General features: G+C 40.5%; 3 protein-coding genes across 3 annotated transcripts in view; 1 reads left to right on the top strand and 2 right to left on the bottom strand.

Annotated features, from left to right (window-relative positions):
- Window positions 1-455, top strand: part of LOC104956919 (phosphatidylinositol 5-phosphate 4-kinase type-2 gamma-like) — a 3,430-nt gene extending 2,975 nt beyond the window's left edge. Inside the window, exon 5 of the mRNA XM_010784535.1 lies at window positions 423-455. Within this exon, the coding sequence (XP_010782837.1) occupies window positions 423-455 (33 nt within the window). The remainder of the gene's footprint in view (window positions 1-422) is intronic.
- A 570-nt stretch (window positions 456-1,025) lies between these two features.
- On the bottom strand, window positions 1,026-7,311 carry LOC104956830 (phosphatidylinositol 5-phosphate 4-kinase type-2 gamma-like). Its single transcript, XM_010784418.1, has 7 exons — window positions 7,213-7,311; window positions 5,573-5,719; window positions 5,249-5,287; window positions 3,377-3,490; window positions 3,043-3,301; window positions 1,892-1,995; window positions 1,026-1,759 (listed from the first exon to the last, which is right to left on the bottom strand). Exons 1-7 carry the CDS (start codon window positions 7,309-7,311, stop codon window positions 1,679-1,681), a joined length of 843 nt encoding a protein of 280 aa, XP_010782720.1. The 3' UTR covers window positions 1,026-1,678.
- Window positions 7,312-10,182: 2,871 nt separating this feature from the next.
- The window catches only part of LOC104956003 (arf-GAP with GTPase, ANK repeat and PH domain-containing protein 1), a 22,512-nt gene continuing 5,028 nt past the window's right edge, over window positions 10,183-27,666 (bottom strand). The window contains exons 3-20 of the mRNA XM_010783464.1: window positions 20,953-21,011; window positions 20,761-20,848; window positions 20,517-20,602; window positions 20,268-20,409; window positions 19,789-19,923; window positions 19,558-19,679; window positions 19,209-19,370; window positions 18,543-18,626; window positions 18,161-18,265; window positions 17,901-18,060; window positions 16,627-16,755; window positions 16,400-16,537; window positions 16,178-16,237; window positions 15,768-15,919; window positions 14,594-14,684; window positions 13,571-13,790; window positions 13,058-13,361; window positions 10,183-11,843 (exon numbers count right to left, since the gene is read on the bottom strand). Coding sequence (XP_010781766.1) covers window positions 11,556-11,843; window positions 13,058-13,361; window positions 13,571-13,790; window positions 14,594-14,684; window positions 15,768-15,919; window positions 16,178-16,237; window positions 16,400-16,537; window positions 16,627-16,755; window positions 17,901-18,060; window positions 18,161-18,265; window positions 18,543-18,626; window positions 19,209-19,370; window positions 19,558-19,679; window positions 19,789-19,923; window positions 20,268-20,409; window positions 20,517-20,602; window positions 20,761-20,848; window positions 20,953-21,011 — 2,525 coding nt within the window. The 3' untranslated portion in view covers window positions 10,183-11,555. The remainder of the gene's footprint in view (window positions 11,844-13,057; window positions 13,362-13,570; window positions 13,791-14,593; window positions 14,685-15,767; window positions 15,920-16,177; window positions 16,238-16,399; window positions 16,538-16,626; window positions 16,756-17,900; window positions 18,061-18,160; window positions 18,266-18,542; window positions 18,627-19,208; window positions 19,371-19,557; window positions 19,680-19,788; window positions 19,924-20,267; window positions 20,410-20,516; window positions 20,603-20,760; window positions 20,849-20,952; window positions 21,012-27,666) is intronic.

Raw genomic sequence — 27,666 nt, 5'->3', positions numbered from 1 at the left:
GTTGTTCGCACATGCTCTGTCTCTCACTCTTATGTGTTGTACGACTATGTCTGCTACCGACAAACTCTTTCGGTACCACTCAAACCTTTTGTAAACTTGTTACACTTAATAAAGGATATCGTGAGTTGCGTACCTATGCATACGTAGTCATCTTTCCCGGGTACTGGTACCTGTAGAACTCGTCTGCACGAACTAAAAGGAGCGTCCTTTAAAGTGTTGGACAAGAAGTCTCGCTGTTTACTACTTTGAGGCAAGGTGTTCTACGTAATATTTTTCTAAACGTTTTCGAGTGCTTTTTCCTTTACATTGTGGTTAGCATTTTGCCTAGACACTTTATCGTGCGTTATAACAAGTTGTTCATTTTTTCTAGACTACTTATGGTATTAATAAATTTTCTTCTTTGTTTTGCCTTAAACACTCAGAGAGAGTGCTGGAGTCGCAAACACTTACGGTAAAACATAAACAGGTGCGTCCCCCCCCCCCCCCTCCCTGTGAGCTCAGTGTGCTCTGATTGGTCGGGACGTTGCGGCGAGGCTCGTTGCTGCGAGGAGCGGACAGGTTTCCGGGTCGGCGATACAGCGAGAACAAGCGAAACTCATCCTGAGCACACACAAACACTCACAGCTGAAGTAAAAACAATAAGTGTCGCTTGATATTGAGTAAGAAAAAGGTTTAGAACGCTGTGAGAATGGGTCTGCGGAGAGCCAACTCGTCTATTACTCTATGCAAGTCAAAGGGGACTCCCTGTTAGTTAGCCAAGGGATCCTGGTGTGTGAGGTGCTCCGCGGATTGGTCCATTTGGGCCAATACGGTCATTTGTTGTTGATTTGGGTGTTCACACGTCACAGAAACCAGGAAGAAAGTAATGGAAAATGAGAAATCTCCAACGAGGCGTTTTGGGGAGGTGTATTAGAGTTTTACTCGCTACAGGGTGTACTTTGAGGGGTTTTGACTCTGCAGACCGTTTACATGCATAAAAAGCTACATAACACACAAGGGGACGGGTAATAACCGGAAAAGCATGACATGGGCCCTTTAAAAAGCTGTCAGTATTAGGCAATGTTCAACAGCTGGCAGTTCTTTAAATCATTGTTTTAGTGCTATTCATTTACATTTTTGCATATGGCAACATTTTAGTAAGATAACATTGTTTATTACAAGCTTCAATCACACATTGGGGCTGACAATGAGATGAATAATGCATTGTTCCCAATTCAGACTGTGTATATTTGCCCAAATTATTCTTGTGTTGCAATGTGTTGTCACTAGTAGAAAAAATAGGCAGACATAAATTAATAATCAAGAACAAAATTTACATACTTGCAGCAGCAAAAGAGAATTGCCACAATTATTGTGTTAATATGTTTTATCATCATTTCAGCTTTTCTTCTGTGATGGGGGCTGGAGTATTGCCAAAAAATGAAAACAAAAGAAAACCCATTAAAAAAGACCAGATGCCAAGAAGACATTTACTCCTGAATGCAAAGCCTGATCTTCATTCAAAATGAATGCACAGTCCTTCAGTTCATAGTATTATTAAGGGTAAAAGATATGTAGATAATTTAAAAATTAACAATACAAGTTCAGTGTGTCTTCATTTGGTTCTAGATTGCATAAGTATTGCGTAATGAGACTCCTGTTGTATAACATGAGGACGGGAGTCTACTGAATCATTGAACTAAGCAAAGATCTTAGTGATAAACTCCCGGAAACGTTTAGCGTACTGCTCTGGATGAACTGTGGAGATTTCTGCTCCTGCCTGCATAAATAAAAATACACACAGACACAGTCTATTAAAGAAAACTGAATAAACATGAAAGCAAACCTTAACACTTCACAGGATAGACATGTAAAGACAGAATATGCCAACCAATCCGTTTAAACCTCTCACCCCGTGTTTGACAGCCTTGGCAGCGTGAGCAGCCTTCTTCTTGGTGTCGTACTGTGTCAGCATGTCAATCAGGCCCATGAAATACACCTCCCTCTGCGGTGCATCTACATGGGAGGGATTCACAGCCTTCAGCCAGTTATATGCACACATGCCCTCATCTACTGCATCCCAGCATTAAATGAGGTTCAAGTGTATTACAACGAGGGGTGACACAATATCAGACTTTCACTAGATTTTGATGACAATCAGGCTCCACAATCAAAGCTTTAACATCAACATCTAGGCACTACTGTCTTTATGTAAATTCAGCTACCTTATGTTATTATTGTTTAGTTTTTTTATTCATACGGTTACTTTCCTTTTTACTTTATTCTTATAATCCTTATGTGAACTCTTATTCTGTTGCTGCTATGCAAACGTTTTTTCCCTACGGGGATGAATGAAGGTCTATTTTATCTTATCATATCTTATAAATAATTGCAATATCTTTAGAAAAAAACAACAATAAAACAAGTAATTTATACGATTGAGGTGCAAAGAGAGTTTGTAACTATTTAAAGGTGGGGTATGTAAGTTTGAGAAACCAGCTCGAGTGCGCTAGAATTTGAAAATACACGACCGGAGAAAATCTGCCACTTCCATACAGAGCCCCTCCTCCAACACACACGAACGCGCACATGACCAATGAGCCATGAGGGCACGAGATAAGTGTGTGCACAGATGGAAGGCTGACAGGCAGGTAGGCCATCCAGTTATTTTAGCCGAGCCGGCTAAAATGATTGGTCGTGCTTTTTGCAGCACCACGGCTTCCACAGATTACATTTTTTATGGATTTTTTGTCAAAGCACTTAAGATATTCATTGCTATCGGGATGTTAAGAGCATTCCATGGAATATAACAAAAAGTGTATCTCGAGCCGGTTTCTCAAACTTACCTACCCCACCTTTAAGGCACAAGCATTTATTTACTTCATTATTTACATGACTTAATATTTATGATATTGTCATAAGTATTACAAACAAAATATATGTTTTCCTTTTTTAAATATAACAATTACCATAAATACCAGATTTGAGACTTCTCTAATAACAGCACAGAGCTCCTGTGACCTACTTAAACTCAGCAGAGATATCTCAGTTGTCCCGACTCACCCACAGCACTCTGAATAGCGTACACGTCCACGTAAGGGTCGAACTCGCCAGGGCCCATCGGTTTGAAGGAGTTCGTGTAGCCCCCGATACCCTCAGGTGAGGTGGAGCACGGAGCGTGAGCCAGGCCGTTTTCCTCCACCTCTTCCTCTTCATAGGACGACTCCGTGTCCTCCTCGTCCCCCTCGTCCCTCTCGGCCCGCTCAACATCATGGATGCCCAGCAGCAGGCTGTAGTCCATGATCTTCATACGCACCAGAAACTGCAGTGAGAGGACATACATGTGAACAAGTTACGTATGAGAAAACAATGGTCGCTTCTCCAACAGTTTTCTTACCTCGATATCTCTGTTCAGTTTGTCCATGATCTTTTCCCTCTCCTCGGCGCTCACATACACTTTTTGCATCTTATTCCTGAAGTCTACATCTTTATAAGTGGGAAGCTCCTTCATCTGGAAATAAAGAGCTATGGTCATCAAACATTAAATGTACATTTTAGCGTATAGATCACAATATCCTTTAGCAGTTTTCTCAGGCAATTTCCAACAACATAAATGTCAAATAATCATACCCCACATTTTGTTTTAATGAACACAGTTGGAAAGATCAAAGGTTTCCTGCAGTTATTTAGACTCCATCCATTGACAAAGCTATTTTGTAGTCTAGTTATTGAGGTCAAGCCAAACAGAGGGGTTCTTATGTTATTTAAAGTCTATTTGCTAAGTGGATTTCTGTGCAAATATATCTGAACATTTAATATTAAACTCATATGTGTCAAAAACAATAACAATTATATAAAATATTGGGAATGTGATTTCATACTCTGCCCTCAGTCGCACATTTCATACAGTATTCCTCTGGTTTGTTGTTGTTAGATATACAGCATTTCAAACTGGGGGGAAATTAACATACGCCCACACCTGCAAATAGGCCCGTGGCTCAGCTGCAGCCAATTCATCTCATTACGTTGTTATCGTTTAGCATGCAACAAAGAGTTATAGATTTAATTGACCTTTTATCAATTTAATTACAGTTCTCTAAGACCTCACTATAATTATTTCACCTCCCAGGCTCCTAACATTTCACTCTGCTGGTTTGGGGGACTGCTAAAGGGGCACTGCGCAATTTAACATGAACGTCTGGTTAATCTTCAGGAGAAATACCAACGAGCCTGAAAAAACGGTTGAGTTGACAATATCTGAAGGGAGCTACTTTATGGGAAATTGAGGATTCAGCCTTTTTTTTTATGTGAGTGCAGTATTAAATCAATGAAGTACTCTTTTTTTAAAGAATGTAAGACCAGAAAATCTTTTTAGTTGTTTTCATTAGTTTGTGTTCAATTATATTAAAGAGAACAGGTTGATGTGAGTCATATATTACCTTTTCTCTCTGTGGCATTGATATCAACAGACAGTTTTTAAACAAGACAACACTCATGCTAATGATTTAAATCAAACCTGACTGCATTCCTTCAGCAGACTGCCAATAATAAACATCGTTGTAGGCATTAGGCAATGAGTGGGATGCCAACCCTCCCTTGTTAACAGAACGACCGAAAGAGCAGCCACTTGTTAACCCTCTACTCCTTCTCCTTCCCCGGGGTCGAGAGAATGTGGTTGTTTAGTTAACAATTTATTTACGGCCTGACTCATTGATCCTTTATCTGACTGAAGTTTCTGCAAGTTCAAATCCATTGTGGGGGAAATATCATGTGGGTGAAATATCAGTAGCCTATGGTGAGGGCAAATACATCCTTAGCCCTCACCATGCTGCCAGTAAAATAAGGATTTCAGATAAAGTGCTTCAGGAAAGTGTTTTAAAAACTGTAATTAAGTAAGCATCTTCCACGTCATGTTACATTGTCAATTGTAGAGGGTTTGGTTACACACATAAGTTTGGTATTATGCTTTGAAAATGAAGTGGTGTTCATTTGTGAAGATTATCTTGCTGATATTTTTTTTGTCATTATCATATACACATATACTTGTGTTTGCCGGAGAGTGTTATTTTGAAATAATCGAAACAAACCTGGCTTTCCGTTTAGGCAACCAGTGCTATGCTGACCTCTGTGTTGACCTACAAAAATACATCATCCCTGCAGCACTTTTTCTCTGAGCCTAAGCTATGATACATAGCTTGGGGGTTTCTATACTGGTTATAAGAATGTGGAGTTTACTAGAGCTTATCATTCGACCTTTTCTCGATCTCACCTTCTCTTTAAAACTTGCTTCACGAGACACCTGAGACCCCTGAGGAAAGAAAAGACGCCCATATTCACTAAAAGTGAACTATTGAGCCAAAATACAACAGACACTATACAGTATTCACACATAACTTCTTAAACTGTAATTCTGTTCAATCAATCACAGGACCATTGTCAGTCAGTGTTTTACATAACATTCAGCAGTCAGGTGGCAAAATGAGCTGAGTTGAAAATGACTACAGATGCTTCAACAGCCCACAATGCCAGTGTCAAAAGAAAGTCCATACTGATAGTAGTTTCTGAATCCTCATCAGTTTAAGCCAGGATTTACCTTGAGGTCGTACTTCCTGTGTACGTGCAGTCTGTGGCTGAACATGTTCCTCATTACTAGCAGGTAGGTGTCCTCGCTCTCCACGGTGATTCTGTACATGGCCAGGAACTGAGGGAGCAGCGTACTGCCGTGGCACGTGACGATATGCTACAAGGGAACAGCAGTGAAAAGACAATGAATCTTGGGGAAATCAAGGATGCATCAACACAGTGCGATAAGTAAATAAAAAAGACAATAAAGAAATGTTTGGAAGCCCAGGAAACTTGACAGTGCCACTGTTTTGTTTATATTGTGCAATGCAAAGTCCTGCCAATGGTTTCAGATAATTACATTGTACACAGGTGCAAGTCATGCAAAAGAAACAAAAAAATCACCAAGAAAAGCAGAGAGGAAGAATACGGATAGTGTAGTGCCGGTAAGAAGGAGTCGGAGGCGGAGTATTTAGAAGGGATTTCCACTCTTTATTTTCCATCAAGCAATAGTAGTATCAGACATGTACTCAGTGAGGAGAGTCAAGTTAGAGTGCGTTGCTAGCTCTAGCTTGGCAACCTATATCTCCGGTGTTACGCTAAACCAGGTCCGTGTAGGAACTAGGGCTGGGCGATATATCGAGTTTACACAATACATCGTGGATTGCACTACATGCGATTTCGTAAATGACCGCATCGTGAACATCGAGTATTACGTTGTCAAATCAGTTTCCCGCCGCGGCGAAAGTGAGCTTTCCTTTCTCCCTCATAGACACAGTCACACACGCAGGCACACACACACACGCAGGCCCCGCCCAACTTGCACACACACGCAGTGAGAGGCATTTGTTTTGAGGAGAGCGAAGGTTAGCTAGTTTAAATGGTTTAAACCTTAGCACAACATGTTAATTTAAAAACGGAACGACTATGGAAGATAGAGGTGCCGAGGCTGACGAACTTGTTCAAAAAAAGAACAGCACTGGGTCCGTAATTTGGCGGTGGTTTGGTTACCATAAGGATGACGTTTCTCAAACAACGGTAATCTGTAAAATATGCAGCAAATCCGTTGGTTAAGTCAGTTAGTCAGCACCTCAACCCGTGGAGTAGTTAATAAAAAACCGTTTATAAAAATATTTATGGTCGGTGTCACGTTTCAGTATCCGGGTTTAATATATTTATTTCCGAATGTTTTATAGTGTTATACTAATGGAACTGACTCATCCAAATAGATGACTTGTGATTATGTCTTTCTTTTTTGGAAACGTCTCATTACAAAAAATGATTAGTCAGGATTTAGAGTCCAGGCTAAAATTTAGTTGAATCCGGCTTTATTCACCACACCAACGGTAGTACATATAACTAACGTGTTTTGCAATACTTCATAAGAATCACAAATGATCGTCCGACAACATTGTAGCGACTATAATATTTTTTATTTTCTCCGTCTGTCTATCGGGATGAGTGGGTTAACGCTCCACGTCGGCCAACCGGTTTTGTAACGTCAGAAAGGTGAATAACTCCGAGTGTCGAAACTTGCTACAATGAGGACAATAGACACCACTATGTGTGGACTGCTCGGAGACCGATTGTAAGGTACTATCTCTCGGAGAACATTTGGAACGGCGATAATTAGAGCGGCACACACTAGGAGGGCCTTTTTTTCCTGCAAACCTCCGTACGTGAGAAGTTGAGGGTCAACAGCTGCATTACTTGCCAGTTCGACTCTATACCGAGTGTGTCCAAGATGACCTGGTGTTTAGACATCAACATCTCTTCACCCAGTGTAAAAGTTCGACCAACAGTGGAAAAGAGAGTGAAGTTGCATGTTCCGACCGTCTCGAAAGAGGCGTTTTATAAAAGTCTGGTCCGTTCAATATGAAACCCAGTTCACAGAAGTGCTCAAAACTTTGGGGCCGAAAAAAGAGATGGTGTGACTGACCCCGGTACAGAAACCGTTACATAAACTCAGTGATGTCAGCACTAAAGATAGGTAAAACTTGAAAAAACAGTATTGCCCTGACTAAAAGCTTTTTTCTTCTTCGGTCTCAGTAAACATAGGACCGACCAACAAAATCCCGCAAACACACCTTGGTCTATAACTGTAAGACTCAAATTGTGTGAGAAGTAAAACATCAGCTACTACCTAAAATCTACAACCTTGTTTAAACTCCATGATGATGNTTTCCATTGTTGAGGTCTAATAGAATAGACTACAGGACTGTCTCAGAAAATTAGAATATTGTGATAAAGTTCTTTATTTTCTGTAATGCAATTAAAAAAAACTATTTTTTTAATTGCATTACAGAAAATAAAGAACTTTATCACAATATTCTAATTTTCTGAGACAGTCCTGTAGTCTATTCTATTAGACCTCAACAATGGAAATATGATCAGTAGAAATGGCCATGACATGGGACCTTTAAAGAATTACCATTGTATGATATTTAGCAGTCTCGCAAAGCCAATCCATTGGAAATGTTGTTTATCATTGATGTATTCTAAATTATGATTTGATGAATATGTGCTATGATCACAAAAAGTAAACAAACAAAAAATTGCACCACTGCCATTTTTGGAGAATGAATTGGTTAAAATAATCTGCTGAACATTTAAATAAGAGGTTGAATGCCTATGTTTTGAAAGCCTGAAACTGAAAATAGTTACTTGCACAGCTCCAGTAATGCTGAGGGCAACGCTCCTCTCCTCTATGTGTTAAGTATTTATTGTGTGACATAGCAGTGCAATGCTTCAGTGGAAGACACACACAGCCTTGCATCATCTGAAAGGCACCGTAGCACACAAATTATTAAGCTGTAAATTGATCAAAGGGCTTTTGCCAAATCGTGTTGCTTAGATCCAGCCTTACGTTGTATTTCTCATTTCGCCTTTGAACGCAATGAACAATTAAACAAGAAAATGTACCCAGATGAGTAAAGGATAAAAGGAATCACAAACTTCGTATTTGTAAAAGAGAAGGCAAGTTAAAGCTCATTGTGAATCATGGCAGTACATGTATTCCTCTGAAATGTATTCTCGGAGGCAAAGCATTCATTTTTGTCCTTATTTAGTCCCTCTGCCCTGTCCCAGTCCTCCTGGCACACATTCTCTCAAACAGTCTCCTGAGATTATCTGAAGGTTTTCGCTTTTAATAAGTGAGTGGACAAACATGGCACCAAAAGGCTCAAGCAGTGATAACAAACTAAGTTCTAGATACATTTTTGACAGTAGTCAAACTCACCCCAAACCAGCAAACAGTCAGCAGTTTTGCACTTTATGGCTCATGACATCTTAGTTTTATTTTACAGAAACCTTGTCTCCAACTATGTCTGTAATATCTGCAGTACAATATTCACACGTTAAGTCCAAGTAACTTTCTGTCCGAACACATTTGACACTTTGAATTATTGTCTAAGCTGAAGTCAGCTTCTACTCGAAAGAACATTGTCTCAGCAATTTACAGCCCACATTGTGTAATACATTTATATTTTCAGTGCTTTTAGATCCAGTCCCTCCTCCGAAACTGCTTAGTATGGATTCATATTTCACACGGTTGCTGTTATTGCTGTATTTTCACTGCAGTTGTCCACACTATTCATTCATTGATCATACTTCTTGACCAATTCAATAACACATTTATCATATCGGTCCTCTCACATGGTGAAAATCCTTCCTATCTGAATTCTTTAACACTGCATTCATATTTTTAATATGTGAATTCTAGAGGACCTCAGGGCTCTGTTCTTGGCCCCTTTGCCTTTCTCTCGTTATAATCTGCCTCATTGGCACAATAATACAGTCATCGAATCACATGTTGCTGTGTGTGTCAGTAAAAGGCGGTTAAGTTCTCAGATTTGTGCGTTTCCTTTCTTTCCGTTTGGTACTTTCAGTTCAATAAACCATAAGCAACTGACATTGTATTTTTGGGATTCTTCATGATGTATCCCAACCAAATACTTTTGGGATATTTTAATATAGTTCCTGACAATCAACATATACTATTATGTATTTCATCATTCTACAGTGTAAGCATTCCCATGTTGTGTCACCTTAGTTTTTTTATGTGTTTTTACCTGTGAATCCACAAAACTGAAACTATCCATCATGGTCTAAAATGAGTTCATCGCAACGACCTAGAAAGAAGTAGGTCAAAGCCTGCAGAGGCCTTTATCGTGAACTGGTTTGACCCAGAATATCTCACCATCAAATGCTTGTCGACTTTTAAGTGTTGGCCGCTCGCTGCTTGCTGCACCTGTCAAGAAATCAGCTCTCAACAGGAGCTGTTTGAAACACAAACCCTCTGCGCAGCAGCATATGTGATGCAACTATACTGCATGATGTTCCTGCTTGCTAAAGTCTCTCTCACCCCTGTAAACGGCTGTTGTTCATTTGGACACAGCTAGAAACTGAGAAAATCCTAAAAAAATAAATTCAGCTAGCCTTTTGAAGCCCAGACACAGAGAAAACACACAACTCTGTACCTAACACCACAGCTTGGGCAGAAGCCTTAGTGTATTGATAATGAATGCTCTATGAATAATTGCATGAGTAAAAAAATACAAATGGAGAGATGCTTACATCACGGACATGTACACTCAGCTGAGTCTTTAGATCAACACAAAATTACATACAGTACTGCAGGAGGGTTGTTTTTTAAACATTTTTTTTTTAAACTGGGCAACATTCCTCTATTTCATGTGGATTTTCATCCACTTACAAATATATTCATAGACATCCAAAGTCCCAGTTTTATAGATCAGAACCTTTGCAGAGCTTGAATCTATTAAAACATACTTTCTATTAGTCACAGCTGGAATAATATTAGTTAATAAAAAAAATGAAACACCCCAACAGTCCACCAATACTGCATCATCACTGTTTGAGATAATGAACTCATACCATCTGTTTTGTATACATTCAATCAAAATCAAGGCATTTACACATCTAGTATTACACTGGCCTTGATGATGACCTGCTGCTGGATTCATAATTCACACATCATGTACAGTGCTCATGTCACACACAGTGATACAAACATAACATAGACATCTCAGTCTTGGATGTCGAAGAGTTAATCAGGTGGTTGTTAAAGAAAAACCAAACCAAGACGCTGTACAGGATTTTTCTGAACAGCTATAAGTAATTCCTTTGAGTTTTTTACATTTGACACATAACCAACTGTACAAATCATACAATAACAATCTTGAAAATGAAGCACTTTTACATTTTTAGAATTCTATTTTTATCAATGCATTTCTATACAGATATTTTAATTATCTATAAAGTGACCTCTCAGCCACAGTCAAGTTTATATTTTTTTTACTCTGACAACATTTTAATTTTTTATTTAACGACTGCCTGTATTTAGCATAACACAGTATATGCACTCTGAATTTAAAAGTGACATTCTTTGTTAATAAAGTTAAGAAGTGTTCATGTGTTTAGCGTTAACTTCTGTCAATGAAATCGTAAACTTATTGCAGTTCTTTACTTCTGGGCCCGAGATGCTCAGATAAGCTGTTTGAGCCAAAGGCAAATTCCCATTCTTAACTGAGCGGAGAATAAGGTTGAATATCGACTGCATGATGAAATATGAATCATACCGGCTGGTACACAGTGCAATACATTCCTAATGAGGCATCTGAATGTAACGTCATGTCCTTTTATCTTACGTAGAAAGTGTAGTAAGGAAAATGTATCTTTTTGTTTTGGTTAAATCATTCTAGTAGCCTCATGTGACTGTTTTATTACCAGTGTGTGTTTTCATCCCTGACATAAACACACACAGCCTTTAAAACATCAGGAAGTGCAACATCTGGCAACATGTTCATCAGTCCTGTAGGCCTGTGTGAAGGTACAGTACAGGACCGTATGAGGGCAAACTACACACACACACACACACACACACACACACACACACACACACACACACACACACACACACACACACACACACACACACACACACACACACACACACACACACACACACACACACATTGACCACACCACACAGTTTACGACACTGCTCTTCTAGAGGTACTGTAACTCAAGCTGGCGCCGCTGCTCTTGTGCGAGATCTTGAGTGTCGTAGCAACCGTCAGGCTCGGCGTCATGGCAACAGGGAAGCTGGGTGTGGCAGCTGCTGTAAAACCAACTGTCGTCGCGACAGTGAAGGAGGAGGCCGGTTCATTTGGGCATCCGTGCTGCAGTAAAATGTCGACACACTCCTGGCTGCCAGCACTGCGAGCCAGAACCAGAGCGGTGTGGCCCTGAGCATCCCGGTACCGGACATCAAAGCCGTACTGCAGTCAATCAAATAAAGAAGATAAATCAATGGATTATGTTATGTTATAAATGTTAAAGGTTTAATATGCGGCATTTTTCCTAAAATATATAATGAATGAACTCATTGAAAAGTAATCCCTCTCAATCATAATTTATGGACAGACCCTCTGCCTGGACCTTCTCCTTTAGGGGTGTCAGCAAATTAATTTTGGGCCCCACATGGGTGTGCAACCCCTGGCAAATGACACAACTCATTCCATTTTAAGGTAGCAAAATTCCTCTTTGATACCTGCACCCTTTTCTGTCCATATGTTACGAAGCAGTGGTATTTGATTCAAGATCTTCAAGATTCAAGGCTTTATTGTCATGTGCACATTAGCTACAGTGTAGATATGGCAATGATAAACTTAGGTCACAGGCTCCTCCAACAGTGCAACATGAGTATATATAGGACATAGAACAAATAAACAGATAAAATAGTGCAAGAGAATGTTTTGAGATGTGCAAGTAAATACAAATAAAATAGAAATAGTTTGATGACCTGGATTGAGAACGGGCTGGTATTACGCTGTGTGTTTTATGACCCCTCCTTCCCCCATCCCCTGGGTGTGCTTCCACTGCTTTCATTCAAAATCCGGTACCCAATGGGTGTGGGTGTGTTTGTTTGTGTTTAACAATATGCCATGCAACAATCAGAATTTGGCTTTTATTTTTTCTTATTTGCTGCTGTGTTCTTGTTGACGTCTCTCCATCTCTTCATTCACACAGTTAGCTCAGCCAACGATGCTCGTTCTCTCTCTGTGGTTAACTTAAATGTGAGTGTTTTTATGCATCAACCAATAAAATAAATATATTATACCTTTAAGGAAGTTTTATCTGTTGAATAAATTCCAACTTCAACCAGACAGGTCTGTCTTAAATAATCTCAACATGGTGTGACTCAATGAGCTTTAATTCCTTTCCTCCTACGTGTAGATCACCTTGAGCGGTCTGCTGAGTCATCGGTTATTAAGCTTTGTTTTTTTGCTGAGGGATTTACTTAGAGGTTCTTGAAGGGTAACATTTATTATCTTGCCAGTTTTGCATAACTCTACATGATATTTCACATATAGAAGGAATGTAAAACCATTTCACACCTTGTCAATACTACACTTTAAGTTCCTATTTCTTCAGTAGTATGTATTAGACCACCCACTAAGGTTTTTTTAACAAGAGAAGGAGGAAAACGTACCCAAAGAAGAAGCTGCGTCATTACCACATCAGCCTGCTGACAGGCAGCGTGCAGGGCAGAGGCGGGCAGCCGCAGCGCTAGCAGCGACCTGCAGGAGAGCGCCAGGCTGAGAGGAGCGTTAATGTCCTCCTTACAGCAGTGGGCCAACAGGAGCAGCAGCTTGGGGAGATTGTGCTCCATCACTGCCAGCAGGAGACGGCCAGATAGTGTGATGTCTGGGCCCTCGCCAGGAGTGGGAGGGGGCAACGGCGCCACAAACAGTTTCTGCTCATATTTGGCCCTGATCCACGACTCCCGTTCCTCACTAAACACGCAAAGAAAGCAAAGAGAAATAATGAATATTCAGTGAAATACATTTCTTGTCTTCTTCAATACAAGAATGACAACAAAATATCGCTCTAGTGAAACTTAACATACAACTTACATGACACACTATTTCTAAGATAGCAGCTCATACCAAAACACAACATTTAGCTAGAGCAGTGTTTAGTTTCATGACATGATGGTGTTTACCGTGAAGCATCAGGTGCTGGTTTACGGCCTAGCGTGCGCCCCTCCCATACACTGTTAACCATGTGGTTACCGATGGCACTGAGAACCAGCGTGAGCTCTCGTGGAAGATCATCGAGATCCAACGAGCGAACACGCGACAGGTGGGTTCCCAAGTTTCTGTGGATCCCTGAACACTCGATGCATATGAGAGCGCCCAGATTCAGACTGGCCCAGGTTGGATCTTAGAGAAAAAAGGGTGCAAACAACAAATTAAGTCGCTAGTTTATTTGAAACTGAACTATGTTGATTTTGTTGACAGATTTCTACCATTCAATTTGCTGTGTGACATTTAAGTAAGCCAGTTTTGCCAAGTCTTGCCATGAAAATGACAGAAGTTGTGTGAAATCCTATTTGGACAGGTTTTAAAGCAGGGCTGTTTAATCTGAGGCCAATGTGCCAAACATAATATTCCCCAGAAACATTGGCACTTCAAACATGGGAGGAATATTCAGTATTTGATCTATTTTTGTTTTGCTTTATTCATATTGAGATCCAGATTCTAAATACAGGGTATATTAATGACTCTTTGCATAAACATTCATCCTATTCATTTTCAAAAATATTCTTGAAAATGTGTGTATGTCGCTTCCTAATAGTTTAATTTATCATTATTATGTACAGTTCTCAATATAATATGTTTCCCTCCAGAGGCAAATACACACACACACACACACACACACACACACACACACACACACACACACACACACACACACACACACACACACACACACACACACACACACACACACGACTCAGACTGAGATTGTGCCTAAGAGTGATGGTACACAAGCGAGCACTCGGATCATTTGGGATTCTCTCACCTTAAGTGTTAATTGCATGTTAACTACTCTACAATAGTAATTCATTTTCCTCACATACTGTATTTTAAAATACAGTAAATGTCAGCCGGTGGAAAGACCAAAAGCAGAGAGACACAAATGCATACAAAGCGGAGAAAAGCTGTTGATGTGTGGTACCAACTTGGAGCATCACAGTCCACACAGAAGTTGTTCCCCTTTGCGTTGCGGATCGCCTGCAGAACCACTGCTTCGCTCAGGCTGTTCCTGCGGGCCTGGGGAAACCAAACAGTGTTTTAAATGAGAGAAACGTCAGCAAACTAACCTGCTGTTATACAAGCTCTGATAACTGCTCTAATTATTAACAATGATTATAATTTCCAAATCTCCAGAGAAAGTGGCGGTAGATGGCTATCATCATTATCATGACCATTTAAAGCATTACAATGAGTGGTTTTGGCCTCCTAGGACATACAATCCCTATAACATGAATAAAGTAATGCAACATTTGGTTTACGTAATAATTAGCAGAACAATTATCTTAGTGGCAATTATCATATTTAGAGATGATCTAATTCCAAACAAGGACTTACTCCCCACACAGGAACAGAAAACAGCACAGTCCATTAGCAGGCAGGACTGTTAGTTTGCTACAAACACTCAAGGAAATGATGTGGGTTTTGGTAATGGACAATCAAATTAGCTGCCCTCATCCCTTTTTAAAAGTAGAAGCAGTAAGAGTTTCCAGGGCCAGCTTCTCCTGTGAGAAAACTGTTCTTATCCAGGAGTCCCAGGGTGCAAGTACACAGAAAGGATTATACAACCCTCTTGTTCTTCCAAGGGCAGATAATGTCGCTTTTAAATATGAATTTACATTTCATGGAGTGAAAAGATGAGAACTTACAGGATATATGTACAATGTAATATATATTACATATTGATATGTTTTGTATAAAGTGTACATGTTATGTCTTATAATAATTGTGTGGAATAAACTCATAAACTAAACTAATATAATTTGTGTGTGTCTCTGCTAAATAATAGTTTGCTTTAAGAGGTGGTCTGAGCAGATGAAAATGCAGACACTATTTCATGACATAATGTGTACCAGTATTGGGCTCCGGCAGCTAATCTGCATAACTATAACCCCGGGTGTATTGCTCTGCCCGCGTTGGTTCAAGCAGGAGCATTTGAGGCCACATAATACTAATAAAGGTGAACATTATGCTGTACCAAAATGACATTGTAACTGCTTTAGGGCTTCTACCAGCTTTGTGACTGCATCAAATGTGAAACTATTCCTTATACTGACCTTATTCGTCCATTAAACTAATGCTGCCTTTTTCTTTAATTCTTGCCTTGTTTTTGCTGCTCTCACACAGCTGCAGGCTTGCCAGGATCTGACTCTCGATGGCTGCGACCCAGGAGTCCCTCTCCTCCACACTCTGAGCTTCAAAGTGCCACGTCTGGCCGGTGCTCGACACGATGAGGAAGTCAAAGTTATCCTCATCTGACACAGAGAAACACAAACATAGAAGCAAGACATTTTTCAGCAGGTATTCTGTTTTTGAAATGTCATTCTGAAGTAGATATATTGTCCGGTCAATATTAGGCATAAGCGTTAGTGAAGTGTACAATTATAACCACATTCTCAAATTGAAATACATGTAGTTAAAATAGTTTTTATGTTGACAAAAGCTTGACAAGCTGACAATGTTCAGAGGGTCTGACTGAGTGCAAAAGATGCAACGTGACAGATCGACATTACCTGTCTTGCTTACGTTTCTTAAGCTACCAAAGCTTTTCAGTTTCCACATTTTGCGCTTGGCTGTATGAGAGGATAGAAAACAGGAAATATTAAAAGTTAGTTGTTGAAAGTATCCCATTTTATGTAATCGATAACTGCTATTACTATTCAGATAACTAAAGTCATACTGAAATGATCACAGCATGCTTTTTGTTTTGCTAAATGCTGAAAAAAAGGGTTTACCATCTGCTGGGCCAATGGTTGCATCTCCTTTCTGGTTAATGCTCTTCTTCCTGCGATGCTTCTTCCTGTCCGTCAGCGGGGAGGAGGAGCCTATGTCTTTGGTGGAGGAGGAGCTGGACACACCCTCTACTGCAGAGTCTGCCAACCCCATTAAACACACAAAAAAACAAATGTATCAATGCATGTTGGTTACACTAAATATATGCACAGAAAGGTTCCTTACTCACCAACACTTTGAGCGTTGTTAGACAGTGTGGAGGGACACCGCTGCACGCCTCTGTTGCTCCTCAGGAACAGTGCACCACCGAGTCCTTCCATCTCCTCCACTTGCAGGAGGCTGCTGGCACTCACAGGGACTGCAAGGATGAAAGCAAGCATGCACTTAATAAAGTAAACACAAACTTACACGAACATCAAATGTAAAACAGAGCTGCTAGAATAAAAATAAAACACCATCACTGATTCTGTATGAACTGAGATAAAAGGTTTAGCATTCCCTTGCAACATTTTTCCTCTCCAGAGAAGCTTTACCCCTCTTCACAAACAACGTGTTAACAATCCTCTGATCAGGGGATTTATGTATTTGTGTTGGCTGCTTTTCCCCAAACTCCTGCTCATTACTATCCAGGGTCAGGAGGTTCCACATTTCTCCTACAACGTTATAATAATAACAATGAATGTTATTTATAGAGCGCTTTTTCAGGTTCTCAAAGACACTTTACTGGGTCAAATTCATAAAACATCATTAAAACAACAAAACAATACATGAATTAAACATTAAAGAGGCCCTATTATGCTTTTTGGGGTTTTCCCTTTCCTGTAGCATGGTATAAGGGTTTGTGTGCATGCACATGCCAAAAGGGTTTCTCTCCTACACACTCCCCCCTGCCTGAAAAGCCTTGATTTGACTCCTTTGTTTACTTCAGTGACATAATGACATCAGTATGTAGCTTGCGCTTCTATTGGCTAGTGCTCCAACACATTGTATGTGATAGGCTAAGGGGCGGGACATCTCTAAGCGGTTGACAAATCACAACAGAGCCGGCCAGCTAACCAATCAGTGCAGACTGGGCTCCGGTTTCAGACAGAGGGTGATAAGAGGTGCTGCAGCACAGGCAGTATGAGAATAATAAAGACCCTTTTTGAACATAAAAGCATGTAAACAGGTCACTGTAATAACACTAAATACAAATATGACCCTAAAATTGAGCATAACAAGGCCCCTTTAGAAGTAGTTCTGAAGAGGTGAGTTTTGATTTGTGACTAGAACATCGAAAACATGTCTATAGAGCCCAGCTTCACAGAGCAAAGGGCCAGTGTGTAGAGCCACTGCTAATCAAGCAAAGTATAGTTCTATTATTCCTCTCATAGTAAACAACACTGCATCTTTTCATATCGATTCATGCATGTATATTGATTTGGGTAAAGGAATCAGTTGAGTGTATACTTTAAAAGGCATCTAAAGAATATATGATGTATATATGTAGGTATATTAGTTTACCTGGGCTGAGACCCTCGGGACCTGGCACATCTTTGACGCGTCCATTGAGCCCAACTGGAAGCCCCCCGGCAGGTACAGCACGAGGCGGCCGTTTCCCTGGCACCTTCACTGTGACGCGCAGCAGGTCCATCTCCTTCCCGGGGGCGTTCAGCATGTAGTCCTGCCAAGCAAACACCAGCCATTACACATCAACCACTAGCTGTCAGTGGTGCTTTCAGCATGAAGCAATCCTTTTGAGCTCCGTCAACCCTCTGACTCACATTGACACTGGAGTGATAGGACAGTATGCCGTCGTTGGACAGCGTGACATACTTCTTCTTCCACTCTTTGTTGAGCGAGTTCCCGCTGCGCTTCAGCAAGATGCCCTGATGGAGGTGAAAAAAATGGAAGAGTGAGAATTTATTGCAAACGTCTTGTGTGTTCATCTCTCACATTTCGGCAGCGTGTCGACTGCTGCCTGCCAAAAACACCAACTTTGCTATTCATCAGGCCAATATGGGAGATCACAACACCTCACCGCTCCACAAGATAAAACTGCTTTCAAACATTTGATTTGAAATGACTGCTGGTGCGATGTCAGCTGCCGAGGGTCATTAGATACATCATATTTGTTTTTTCATCAAATGCAAATCTGTGTCCTACCTGTTTGATGGGAATGAAGCGTCCACTGCCCAGATCTCCCTTACACTCTGCACTCCTTCGGTTTGAGTCACTGCCTCTCCGACCCTAGACAAAGTACAAGAGGAGCAATAACTGAGGCGTGAATGGGGCACTTTGTTAAAGAATACAATAAAGGGCTCATGAATTATGGACGTTTTTGTTATGAATTGCTCTGCATTTTGTTAAAAAGCCATAAGAAGTATTTGGATTTTCTGCTGACTGCGTAGCCTTTCTTCCAAATGTGATAATTAAAGAAACTGATTAAATATTAGAGCCATTCACCAATCACTAGTGCGAATGAGCTTATAAATTTCAGGTAATACACCCTACAGTAGTTTTAAAGCAAGAGACTACAAAAAACCCCAAAACTAATAGTGGCCACAGACTTAACATTAATATTGAATCATCATTCAGCACCACATTGATCCAGGTTTGTGTAATTCTTCTTAATAAAAGGTACATTTCATAATTCTGAATAACTTTATCAATATATAATTTGATATTTTTCAATGTGTTTCAAACACGTTTAGTTTCAAACATGGCTAAATGGCAAACAATGTGTAGTTGTTTCGAGAAATTAAAGGAAAATCAATAAAGAGAGAAATGAAGTAGAAGGTGGGCCCCTCAAAAAACATTCCCTTGATGTACCGCAAATCTGGGGGTGCGTCTCCGAGTGGCACTGCGGACGGATCCAGGCGTGGCACTGTCCTGCTTTTCATCTCTTAAAGTTTTTCCAATCTCTTTATGACTGATCACAGGAGTGGAGGGAAGTGATGAGGAGTAGTCACTGCTCTGACCACCATTACTGGCCTAAAGAGAGGAGAGAGGAAAGGAGGAGGGGGTGGGGATGATGGAATAATAAAAGAACGATAATTGAGTTTGATACAACAGTATGCTGACTGCCTTTAAAAAGGGCCAGACAGCAAGACTCAAATATGCAATTCAACCAATAAAAAAAGATATATGTTAATGATCAGTGAACAGATGGTGGTCTAACCTGTCCTGGGAAGACCCCCGACACTGGGGTGGAGCCTCCGGAGTGACTGGGAGAGTTAGGGAGAGATTTACAGGAAGCCAGAAGGGCAGCTTGCTTCTTGGCTGCCATGATCTTCTGAGCAGCTGTGGAACAAATACAATTGAACATTAATCCCACCAAAAAAGACACACAAACTTTATATATCTGCATCTTCTATGGCAGAATCCTCAAAGCTCAGGTTTGCTCACATACCATCGGTGAAGACTCTGTTGACATTGAGGCCGTACGTCGCACAGGTTTCATAGTACGTGCAGCGCCGCACATCAGAGCAGAGCTGTCTGGCCCTGGCATCATCGATGACTCTGGGGTTGGTGCTGCTGATTTTATCTAGAAAAAGCACAAATAATAAATATATTATCTGATTTTTACGTCACTTATCGTGGCCACAACAATTCAAGATAAAGGTATTAGTGCGATATCTATAGCAAATAATAAAAGAAAAAATGCTATCAGTCATCTTGTACATTTAATTAATTACATGTGTTTGTGTGGGATGCTTTGCATAAAGGAGACAAACCAAGAACAAGAAGAAACTGACATTAATAAAGAGGCGCTGGACTGTTAAGATGATATTATCTTATTTGTATGAATAACAATCAATATTTTGTAATTTGGATATCACAGGTATCGCCAATACCACCCCAAATTGAATTAAAAGGCGAGTGTCTTACCCTGAGTACCGACTACGATGAAAGCTATCTCAGAGACGGGCCGGTGCATAGCGAGCTGGTGGTAGATTCTGTAAACTTCCTGGAAGCTGGCCTCATTTTCCAAACTGAAGACCAAGATTACTGCATCCACCCAACATGCAAACTGGAGAGAAGAGAGGAGAAGAACAAGAGCATTAAGCCAAGAGCGTTAAAGTACACAAGAGACAAATTACATCAAGTTCAAAATGAGTTGTCCAAGGTCAAACCCACCTGAGCATCTGGGAGTTCTGTCTCTTCTCTGATAATCATCAAGTGGCTCTGTCCATCAACCAGGACGTCCTTAATGCACTGGCGCCCTGAAAATACAAAGTGTGAATAAAGTTTGACTTTGTATACTAACATGTCAAACTAATAACATTAATGGATCATCTAAATGACATGTAGCTGCCGGTATAAGCTCCATTGTCATAGAGAACACACATCATGGTTGTAGATGAGGACATGTGAAACCAACCCTCAGTGTTCTCCATCTGAAGGTAACTGCCAGTCATATGTCTGTGGACAAGAGCGGACTTCCCACTGCACAGACCTCCCAAAACACCCTTTAGAGCACAAACACATACAGATGGGGGAGAGAACATATGAGTTTAGTGATGAATCCCATCCATCAGCTTGTAAAGAAAGGTGCACTATTTCTGATGCTTACCAGATGAAGCTCTTGTATAGTTTGGCTCATGGTCCATTCTTGACTGCTGGTGCATGCAGCTGAAGGAGGAAATAATACAGCAGAAGAGAAGGAGAGGGGATTCATTAGGTAAACATATTTTTTAAAACTTGCTAAATATACACAAGGTATTTGATGCAGGGCTAAAATTTAGTTGAACAGTTCCCCCTGCTATACGACTCTTTGTGCTAAGCTGGGCTAAAAAACACAACGTCCATTTTTGTCTACCTGATATCTTTTTCATCTGAGCAAGATAACAAACTATTTGAAAATGTCTGATGAGTGTTTCATACAGGTTGTTCTTTATGTCCTGCCTTAAACAGGTAATACAATTGGTTAGCCTCCACTAACAGCAAAACAAATACATTTAGCAACTCCAAAACTGTCGTATTTACATGGTGTGTGTTATTAGCATCCAGTCAGCACCAAATACATGAGTCACCCGTGTTTTAGTGAGCCAAGAAAATGTGTAAACCTTTCACAATAAGGAGATTACCTCTGGTGGCTGGATTAAAAAAGCTAACTAGGCTAACCCTGCTCCCACCCTTTGTGCTAAACTAAACTAAACAATACTTAAATCTAGCAACAATATGTTAGTAGTTACAGTACGAACTGCTTCTTTACTTCTGGCTAAGCTAGAAAAAGAAAGCCTACTTCCATCCTTAAAATTAGTTTTTTTCTGAGTGCCTGTGTGGACGCAGTACAGTGAGCAGAATCAGAGTCCCCCCCCCCTGGGTGCAGGGAGGCTGCAGCTCCCACACAGTCACAGTGAGTGAGCACCCAGAAAATTCAATCAAGTGTAAAACTGTGCAAGTCTAAAAGAGTTAGTGAGCATGCCAGATATCTTAAGTTTACTAAAACATTGCTATATACGCCACTTTGTGACCTTATAGTAGGGTTACACTGCAAAATAACAAGTAGCTCATAGTTTTAATCAGCCTCCTTTGAAAATCTATATTTCTTTTTTTTTTTTTTTTTTTTAAAAGAAAAGAAAGAATTCAGCCGACCGTAGTGAGATAATTCATTTTGTTCCCAGGGCAGTTTCTCACATCCCAATACATTTTATATAAGTAAGTGTCTAGTGAAACAAGACGGATTATCTCACGTGGTGCTCTGCAGTTTCAAGGAGAAATGAAAAGATTTGCATTAAAAAAGTTAAACACATCAGCATGTTTTGATACAGGAGTTTGGGCCTAAGAGTTTATTATTATTGTATTGTATTGAGTCAGCCAGAGACCTGCAAGTCCAAGCAGTGTGCCTAATCCAGTGTTGTGATATTGATCAAAGTGTCTAAAACAGCACAAGTGAAATTATTGCATCGGAGATTTTTTTTTTCTAAAGACAAATACGTCTTTAAGCCTGAAGCGGGGACCAAAAGACTTTTGGATGGATGTTTTCAAACTTAATTAACTAAGTTGTGGTTTAGGTTTCTTTATGCGCAACTTTATTTAGTATCAGATTAATATGAAATGGCTGTTTAGAAATGATAGAGGATAACTGCTGCCAAGTGACTCATCTAGTTACAGAGCATGATTTCAGACTGTGGCAGGCGTCAGCTTCTCCAGAGAAAAACAAACTCATTGCTCTGTCCTTTTTCATACGCTTTGTATTGCATCAGAATTTCACCAAATTGAATCACTTATTTATTAATATCATTAAGATATAAATCAACCCCATGAAGGCAAAAGCTATAATTTAAACAGAAATAAGTGCTAATTTGATTTCATATCTCCTGTGAAAAGCCAATGCATCGTATTTGAAAAGATGTATTAGGGTTATCTCAAATAGAGCTGTGCTTTTGTTGGTTTTATTGGCTTTGCTTTTACTAATAGGAACACCATTATGACTAAGTGTTAATATAAAAATTGAACATTGTGTTCCAAGTGTCATGATGAGAAATAGGTTGTGAGATTATGACTAAATATATATCTACTTCATCTCCTCAATGTGCTTATAATGATCCACCAGCTGTGCAGGTTTCTTGTGTTGCGGTGGGTTCAGTAAATTATCAGATTTGGCGCAGATATACTCAAATAAGAAACAAGGCCAAATGAAATGACACAGACATTACAGTTACCTCCATTTGTTCCGTTTTTACTGACGTCATTGTGTGGAGTTACGTCACTACAGCAACTGATCAAATGTATCAGTAATCCTAACTTTATTACTCTTATTTAACTCTTAGGTCACGGGTATCTGTTCCACAAACTATATATGATATATTATGATGGAGTACCTCCATTTGGAATAATATAGATACATCCACTGGTGTCAAGAAAATGTTAATTGAAATTATTTTTAAAACTAGCATATCTCTTTTTAATGAATATATATGTATCATGCTTTCCACTACTGACAAACCCCCATTTCAAAGGTTTAGTTCAATCAATAACTTGCTGAGGATATTTGCGTACAGAGCGTCAACTAAACCTTTTGGTTTGATTGCCTTGGCTCTTACTCTGGGAATGAACATGCAATAAAACACACACACACACACACACACACACACACACACACACACATCACACCCTCATATCTCTGCATACTGCCTGGGCTGGATATGGTTGAGCAGGACTGGAGTCAGATCGTTTAACATATTATCGGCTCCCAGGGGTTCCTGTTTATGCCTGCTCACTCCAGAGCAGATGAGTGGGATTCCAGTAGCTGCGGCGCATTTAACAGATCTGCTCCTCCCCGAGGACCTCCAGATGCGACGGATGCTCACAGAGCGCACAACATGTTGAAGATATTCCCACATTTAGGCTGCGGTATTCGTGCGGACACATGCCGACATGCAGATGGCGTGTAAACACATGCACGGTCATGTGCTGCACAACAGAGATAGTATAGTGAGTTTATACTGCATGTTAAAAGAACAGTCCTCTATTGTTTAACCATGAGCTGAATCTACACAAGAGAGAGAAGGGGAGTGACTTATAGATTAGTGAGGTTAAATCTACAGCCATGGTAGAATACCACGAGACTGTCAATGAAATTGTTGGATTTGACTTCTTTACCTGTGGGGGGACAGTAAAGCTTGGCCTGAGGGTGACGCCACAGGAAAATACGTTATTTATTCGCATTTAAAAAGGCCCTATTGTGCTTTAGGGTCTTCTCACTTTCCTCTAGTGTGTTCTATCAATCAATCAATCAATGTTTATTTATGCAGCCCAATATCACAAATGTTACATTTGTCTCAGTGGACTTCACAGTTTGTACGGAATATCAGTATGACAATACGACACCCTCTGTCCTTAGACCCTCACATCGTACAAGGAAAAACTTCCGGAGAAAACCCCACAGTTTAAAGGGGAACATGGGAGAAACCTCAGGGAGAGCAACAGAGGAGGGATCCCTCTCCCAGGACGGACAGACGTGCAATAGATGCCGTGTGTAAATTGAAAAGATAATACATTTGCAACATAGGTAGTCCAAATGTTTGGAAATGCATGTGTGTATAATAAGAAGATGAATCCACGAGGATATCCATCCAGGACTTATGATCCAGGACCACAGCCACGACTCAAGATCCAGGACTCGCGATCCATGACACAGGACCGCAGGATCATCCATGACTCCGGATCCCGGCGTATATAGACACCAAAAAGAAAGACATTTGGGGAAGCTTCTATAGCTTTTTGTGCATGTAAATGGTCTGAATAGGCTGAAATCCCTGTGTTCCCTTCAGAGTTTCTCTCCAACACACTCCCTACCTGCTTGTAACGCTCCATTGGATTCCTTTGTTTACTTCAGGAACATAGTGACATCAATATGTGACACTCACGCTTCTATTGGCTAGCGCTCCAACACATTGTACGTGATAGGCTAAGGGTCGGGACATCTCTAAGCGGTTGACCAATCACAACAGAGCCGGCCAGCTAACCAATCAGAGCAGACTGGGCTCTGGTTGAACATACAGTCACAATAGAGGCACCAAATACAAATATGAAGCTGAAAATGAGCATAACTCCTCATTAAATAGGTATATGTTGTATTTATTTCTATTTGCACTAATGTTTCCTTTTCCCCTTCCGGCTACAATGCTTTTTACATTTCTGTATTTCAATATGCCATTTTAAATAGCTCAATACTTTGGAGGTCTGAATCTGTTTAAAACCAGGCTCTTGAGGCTCTTTTCCTTCCCACGGAAAAGCTTCATTAAGTGATTTAAATTGTTTAAAAGTATTGCTCGGCAACTTTATCTGCAGCATCTATGATTACATGTAAGACTAATGGTCATGTGGAAATTGATTTTCCCCAATAAGCTTTGTTCTAATAATTTCCTAGGTTTTCTAGGTGTTGCTTTATCCTCTGTAAAACTGGCTTTAATTGTTTTCAGGTCTGGTCTGGCACGTAGTGATATACCAAAGTATTTCATACAAGTGCGGACACATTTGAAGTTGAAAGTAACCATATCTGATGTAAAGAGTGCAGATATAGGCAACTCCTTTGATTTCTGCCAGTGACCATGTATTCTGAAATCTTAGAGAATCTGTTTCCATGATAGGAGGAACTGGGTTAACATGGTTTCTTAACACCAACAAATATCATCTGCACATAAAAAAATTGTATTTTCCTCCATCTCCTCCTTTCATTTCAGTTTTCCTTATAACACCTGTAGTCTGTTGTTAAAGCAAGAAAGCCTTGTCAATTAATTTGCGAGAATTGTGTTTTTGAAAAGGCTTGTATTCAGAACAGCGCTGTAAAACACAATAGCCCCATATCAAACACTGTATTTGTGAAGCTTAGTTTGTCAGTGTCGGAGAAAGATTGATCCAACTCTGTGATGTTGTTCTGTAATAGAGGGCTTTTCACAGACCATTTTTACATAAGATGAGAAAGATAAGATCTACTTTTATGTCCCTGCAGGGAAATTTGTTCTGTTCTCCGCCTCAGAGTTCCACAGAAGATAAAAACACTCTGCAACAACAACAACACGTAGCTTTAGTGTAACAGTTATCATAAGCTCACCTGCTGAGAACGAAGACATATTGCACAACCAGCATGGCGAACATCTTACATCACATTATTTCTGCATCTACGTGCATTTGGTCACTAGAAATATTCTCTTTCCTCTTGCACTCTTTTTATTGAGTATTAGATATATTTAGATGTCATTGTTGGTGAAACCTGGGACTTTAGATTATTCTTGCCAAAACAACACTGTAACTGTGCATATGACAATTAAGCTGGGAGGCTGTGGCTCAGTGGGTAGTGTGCTGGACTTCAAATCAGGGGATAACAAGTTCAAGTCCCACTGCAGTCAGCATGTTGTTGTGTCCCTGGGCAAGACACTTCACCCCAGATTGCTCCTGTGTGGTTTGTGTCCACAGTACTGAATGTATGTAAGTCGCTTGGATAAAAGCAACTAACAAATTACTTGTAATGTAAGCCTTTGAATATTTGAATTTTAAATCTAGAACCTGTGGCCATAATGCAACACTATCTGTTAATGTTGAATATCTTAAAGGTCCCCTATTATACTGTTTTTCATCAATATAGTATAGGTCTCAGATATATACAGAACCTGTCTCTGATTGGCTGAAACACCAAACAGATCTTTGCAGCATTACCCATAATCCCCTCTGTTTCAGCCCTGTTTCCAAAGTGCTGATTCTCCGTCTGTTACTTTAGATGAAAATAAGGAGCCCCTCCCCACGCCCCTCTGAGAGAGATTTGGTTAAAAAGAACACAATGGTGCTCTAGGAGGAGATTCAGGTGATAAGAAGGGGGGGTTACCTTGGTTGCTGATTGGCTAATGGTTACACAAGACAAAACATCGTTATGACATCATAAAGTGGCCAAAATCTGATCAGCTCATTTTCAGACAGGTTTTTATATAAATGGATCAGGACAAAAAGAGAGAGAATCTTTGTTCCTGAAACTTTCAGAGTCTCTTTACACAGAGTGTTGATGTAGAAGAGACATGAAGAAGTGGATTTTTCATAATAGGTGACCTTTAAAGCGGGCCTGGTTAGTGGTTTTTTGTGTTTGTGGTTGTGGTTTGATGGTGTTTGGTGTGCGGTGGTTTGTTGGGTGGTTAGGTGTGGAGGGTGGTTGGTTGTGTTTCTTGATATTGTTGTAGTCGTTTGTTCCGTGTTTGTGTTTGTTGTCTTTGTTGTCGTTGCTTCTGTTTTATGTGTTAACTTTACCTGTTGATAAGTTGGTGAGACAGTGTATTTTTGTCGATCTTCTTCGTGCGGCTGTCGGTTCCTGTTGTCGTGGGTTTGTTGGCTTTTGTTGTAGCGGTTGTGGGGTTTCGACGTAGCCGGCGTGGTGGAGTGGTTGCGAGGATTCGCGGGTCGGTAGCTGTTATGGATGCGGGGTGTGTCAGGTCGTGAGGCTTCGGGGGGAGGGGGCGGGAGGGGGAGCGAGAGGGGGTGGGAGGGGAGAAGGGGAGCGGGGGGGGAGCGTGTAATCAGGGTCGTGCATGTCAACGCACAACACACACAGCACAGCAGCACACAGGCACACGACAACACACGAGCACACACGAGTCCTTTGTGTGTGCTCGAGTATAAAATTGCTGTCACAGGGGGGTGTGTGTTGTGTTCAGTCCGTATTCTTTCAGCGGCTTAAACTGACTGATAGGGCAGATGCTATCTTTGTCTCATTAGAAATACTCGTCACAAAATTGCTTGACTGTTAAGGTTAAGTAGACCAGGGAGTTTAGTTCGCGATAGCGATCAAGGAGCG

This window comes from Notothenia coriiceps, unplaced genomic scaffold, assembly GCF_000735185.1.
Source record: "Notothenia coriiceps isolate Sejong01 unplaced genomic scaffold, NC01 NC01_scaffold00000282, whole genome shotgun sequence".
NCBI lineage: Eukaryota > Metazoa > Chordata > Actinopteri > Perciformes > Nototheniidae > Notothenia > Notothenia coriiceps.
This window is presented reverse-complemented; position numbering and strand designations above follow the sequence as displayed.

Coding starts and splice junctions, on each gene's coding strand:
- LOC104956830 (XM_010784418.1), bottom strand. CDS start 7,311: ATGTTGATGTCTAAACACCAGGTCATCTTGGACACACTCGGTATAGAG. Junction 5,720..7,212: donor TCAACTTCTCACGTACGGAG/GTTTGCAGGAAA, acceptor GTTCCCTTGTAG/CATATCGTCACGTGCCACGG. Junction 3,491..5,248: donor AAGCAAGTTTTAAAGAGAAG/GTGAGATCGAGA, acceptor CTTTATTTCCAG/ATGAAGGAGCTTCCCACTTA.